Here is a 4,446-nt window from a genome sequence, read left to right on the forward strand (position 1 = left end):
GGGTGTCCGGGATCAGGGTGGGGATCCCCACTGGGGTGCCTGGCCAGTCTGGGTGAGGGATGATGGCTGTTTGCACCTGCTCACACACCCTTCAGGGTGGGGGTCCCCACTGGAGTGCCTGGCCAGTCGGGGTGAGGGGCTGAGGGCTGTTTTCAGCTGGTCACACACCATTCAGGGTGGGGTGCCTGGCCAGTCTGGGTGAGGGGCTGAGGGCTGTTTTTAGGCTGGCGGGTGACGGAAGCTCCCAACTGCTCCTTTTTTCCTTTTTTTTAAAAAATTCTGGGCCAGCTTTAGCTCTGAGCCTTGGCTCCAGCTCTGAGGCCTCAGCTGCTGAAAGTAGGTATCTGGTTTGTTTTGGTTCTATAATCGAAACTCTGTATCAACTCCAGCTCTGAGATCCCAGCAGCTGAAAGCTGGTTTCTGGATTTTTGTTTAGCTTCTATATTTGTTACAATGTTTCTTAAACTGCAAGCTCAGGCGGGGAATGTTGCAGTCCTCCGTCACTGAAGCAAGCAAGCCTCATGCTCAGTTTAAGCTGCCTGGCTGCCGGCCGCCATCTTGGCTGGCAGTTAATTTGCATATCGCCCTGATTAGCCAATGGGAAGGGTAGTGGTCGTACGCCAATTACCATGTTTCTCTTTTATTAGATAGGATAGATTACTAGAGTCATAAAGCCATAGATGCATTCAGTTCAGCAAGGGGTTTGTTAGCATATCCTCATATCTTTCTGGACAACCAGGATGGACTAATGTAGATAACGGTTATGGTTAGATGAAATCCTAAAATTGACTGAATGACAATACCCAAAGGACCCTAGTCCTTTAGGGCAGCAGTTCTCAACCTGTGGGTTGCAACCCCTTTGGATGTTGAACGACCCTTTCACAGGGGTCACCTAAGACCATCCTGCATATCAGATATTTACATTACGATTCATAACAGTAGCAACATTAGAGTTATGAAGTAGCAACGAAAATAATTTTATGGTTGGGTTACAACATGAGGAACTGTATTTAAAGGGCCAGAAGGTTGAGAACCACTGCTTTAGGAAGTGTATACCTACAGGAAGATTTCTGATGGCTCATAACATGATTTTGTCTTTGGTCCTTACCTATGAACATTTTTCTCACTGGTGCAAATGAAGATATAACTGGTGTACCCGTCAGGTTTGTGGGAAACATAGGAGGAAAAACATATACTAAATAATATATTCAGAAATTTTATAGACTAGAAGAAGGCCCAGCACTAATCATTTGAAATTTTGTAAGGAAAAATGTATATATTTGTTCTTGAATCAAAAAGAAAAAAAACCCAAAAAACAAAACACATACACACACCACCACAACAACAACAAATCAACTGCACAAAAACAGAACTAGAAATCTGGCTTTAAAGTAGTTGATATGGACGTTGGGTGCAAATTAGGGATTTCTATGGAGGGAGCTATGACTGTAAGGCACTAACACTGTGATTTGGCTGCTTGCAGAAAGGCTAGCACATTCGGGTACTGTTTTCTTAAGGGAATTGTAAAAGCTGTGCTGCCCATTTTTCTCTTATACACTGAAGTATTTTTAAGGACAGACATTATAGTAAAGGACATAGAACTGGGATCTTGGGAAATGATTTGAAGGGTCTGAAAATAATTAGAGAGAAAAAAGGCAGAAAGGACATGTGCTGACATGTCCTCAGATCTTTAAAGGGACTGTATTGGTTCTATCTTCCTCCAAAAAGCAAATCAGGCCAATGACTAATAGTTACAGGGAGACTGGCATAGGTTTAATGTGGGGAAACGTCCTATAAATAAATTGCATGGGCTTATTTTGAAAGGTGGTGAGTTCCCTGTCATTAGCTACATTCAAGCACAATGTGGGTGGCCCACCTGCCAGGATGTTTTAGAGAAAGTCTCTGCATTAGGCAGGTGATTGAATAGATATTTTCTCCGAGGCTCCTTCCAACCCTGTGATCCCATTAGCCTCTGTCCTGACTGGAGAGCCAGGGCAAGCATGGGTTCCCCAGACAGCATCTTCCTAACTCTGGTGCACCCTCCAGCCTCTAGCAGCCATGATGGAAGAGGAGCCAGACTCGGCCAGACCAGAGGGAGGCAAAGCCCAGAATGGTGAGTGGCTCCCACCTCCATCCACAGACATGGAGGCGGTGGGACTCAGCAATGGCAGTGGGAAAGGACAGTAAAGGGTCCGCCAGCTTTGGAGAGAAAGGAGGCCCCATAGCAGAAGGGTAAGAGGATGAGGGCTACCCTCCAGGAACCAGAGACAATTTGCTGGTGTTTCTCATCCCAGGAAACCCTGAAGGGGATAAGAAGGCTGAAAAGAAGACACCTGATGACAAAGTGAGACTCCTTTCTCCCTGCATGGAGCCCAGTCCTCTTCCCAACCCAGCCTGACACCACTCTCTACCTCACAGCAAGAGCGCAGACTGCCCCGCGGGTTCCCATTACCCTTAACTGGCTTCCTCCACCACCTTACACACACACAACTAATGCATTCCTCTTAGTTCAGGGGCCTGGGAGAGTTGGAATGGAGTGTGTCTGGGGAATGCTCCTGCCTTGGTCTCCTGCCCCTCAATGTGGGACAGAGGAGCCCTGAGACTCATCACCCCCTTTCACCCCCAGCACAAGCAGCCTGGCTTCCAGCAGTCTCATTACTTTGTGGCTCTCTATCGGTTCAAAGCCCTGGAGAAGGACGACCTGGATTTCCCGTGAGAGGCCTTAAGATTGGGGTGGGGGTAGACTGGGAGCCCAGCTCCCTCTGGGAAAGAAAAGAGGGGAAGGGGATACTCAGGGCTTCGAGTTTATTGAGGCTGGATGTGGGTACAGCCAAGGGACTGGATAGGAAGGCCCCTCAATCTCAGAGGCACCTCCCTTTCCCTGCCAGGCCTGGAGAGAAGATCACGGTCATTGATGACTCCAATGAGGAGTGGTGGCGGGTAAGAGAAATGACTGAGGGCAGGGTGGGACATGGGCTGAGTTTGAAAGGCTGATTCTCCCTACCATCTTCTCTAGGGGAAAATAGGGGAGAAAGTCGGATTTTTCCCTCCAAACTTCATCATTCGGGTCCGGGCTGGAGAACGTGTGCACCGGGTAACAAGATCCTTCGTGGGGAATCGCGAAATAGGACAGATCACCCTCAAGAAGGACCAGGTTAAAAAAAAAAAAAGACCTGGTAGCTCTGGTGCCCCAACCCAAACCCCGGCCGGGAGGCTCCTCTGCACACTTCATTAATGACACTAGGAAAGGCCTCCGTAACTCCGGGCTCCCCTGCTCTCCTCTACAACTGTTTTCCCTTGATTTCTCTCCTCCCTAATCCTTTAATCCTAGATCGTGGTGCAGAAAGGAGATGAAGCTGGCGGCTACGTCAAGGTCTACACTGGCCGCAAGGTGGGGCTGTTCCCCACCGACTTCCTGGAGGAGATTTAGGTGTGCAGGCCGGTGCCTGCAGGCGGGAGAGACCCGGGCCGGGTGCTGGCAGGCCCAGTGGAAGGTGGAGAGGACATGGAGTGGAAGCAACTCTACTGCTGAGTCAGGGAGGAGCGGGAAGGCCCGCCAGAGCGAGACGGGGCTCCTGGGAAGGGACTGGTTCCCGCCCTCCTCCCTGGGCCCTGCCGTCGGGTACTGGTGCCTAGAACAGCCTTTGAGAGCTGGAAAAAATTGCGTTTCCACTAGGAGGCGCCCTGGGTTGCGGGGGTGGGTGGGAGGCGAACTGTTGAATGTTGTGAATTTATTAAAGTTTTGACAAAAGTTAGAAAAGTTTGTTCGTTAACTTGGGGCCGAGGAGGGAGGAGAGGGCCTACGAAGTGGTAGGAAATCCTCCCCAACAGTCACATTTTGCTACCATCGGGTAACCTGAAACCCACCGGGGCTGAGGCCGGTGGTAGGTGAGGAGACAGTGCGTCCGCTAGGGGAAGCCTCTGTAGTCAGTGAAGAAAAGAGCCGGGCGGGGTCCCCGCCCCCGCGCGGCTGGGGCTAAGAACAGGATCTGGTTGCAGCGTAGGTCCCCCTAGCTTTTGGCGGTTTAGCTGCGGACAGCACCTTACATTTCGAAACCTGGCTCAGTGCCGAGCTGGGCCGCCAGGGGGCGGTGCAAGATCTCGGTTGGAGAGCGAGGGACGGGGGCCGAGATGGTGGGGAGAGGAGAGAACCAGAGACAAGGAGCCGGAGACCCTGGGCCTGGGAGGGAGTGGGGTGCGTGCCGTCTCCATGGCAACACTTCCTCAAGTCCTCCGGGAACCCAGCAAGCAAGGCCCGGGGGCTTAACCCCTCCCGCGCGGCCCCGCCCCAGCCCTGACAGGTACCAAGTGAGAGGGCGCTGGGCAGACAGCTAAAGGGCTCGCGCGGAGAACCCCCCTGCGGCGCGCCGTATGCAAATGTTTTCATTTGCATATGTAGACATGCAAATATACCGGCCTTGGTCAGGGTGGCAGGTGGCAGGGAGC

The 4,446-nt window shown here is 51.5% G+C and overlaps 1 protein-coding gene across 4 annotated transcripts in view; it reads left to right on the forward strand.

Annotated features, from left to right (window-relative positions):
• STAC3 (SH3 and cysteine rich domain 3) overlaps nt 1-3,755 on the forward strand; it is a 10,159-nt gene extending 6,404 nt beyond the window's left edge. For 3 of the 4 annotated variants that reach the window (XM_006757349.2, XM_015559790.1, XM_015559791.1), the window contains 6 exons: nt 2,047-2,113; nt 2,295-2,344; nt 2,627-2,712; nt 2,889-2,940; nt 3,017-3,154; nt 3,332-3,755. In XM_006757349.2, the coding sequence (XP_006757412.1) occupies nt 2,047-2,113; nt 2,295-2,344; nt 2,627-2,712; nt 2,889-2,940; nt 3,017-3,154; nt 3,332-3,430 (492 nt within the window). In that variant the 3' untranslated portion in view covers nt 3,431-3,755. The remainder of the gene's footprint in view (nt 1-2,046; nt 2,114-2,294; nt 2,345-2,626; nt 2,713-2,888; nt 2,941-3,016; nt 3,155-3,331) is intronic. The other variant, XM_006757350.2, reaches the window with a different exon arrangement.
• The last annotated feature ends 691 nt before the right edge of the window (nt 3,756-4,446 follow it).

Source organism: Myotis davidii, unplaced genomic scaffold (assembly GCF_000327345.1).
Source record: "Myotis davidii unplaced genomic scaffold, ASM32734v1 scaffold1134, whole genome shotgun sequence".
NCBI lineage: Eukaryota > Metazoa > Chordata > Mammalia > Chiroptera > Vespertilionidae > Myotis > Myotis davidii.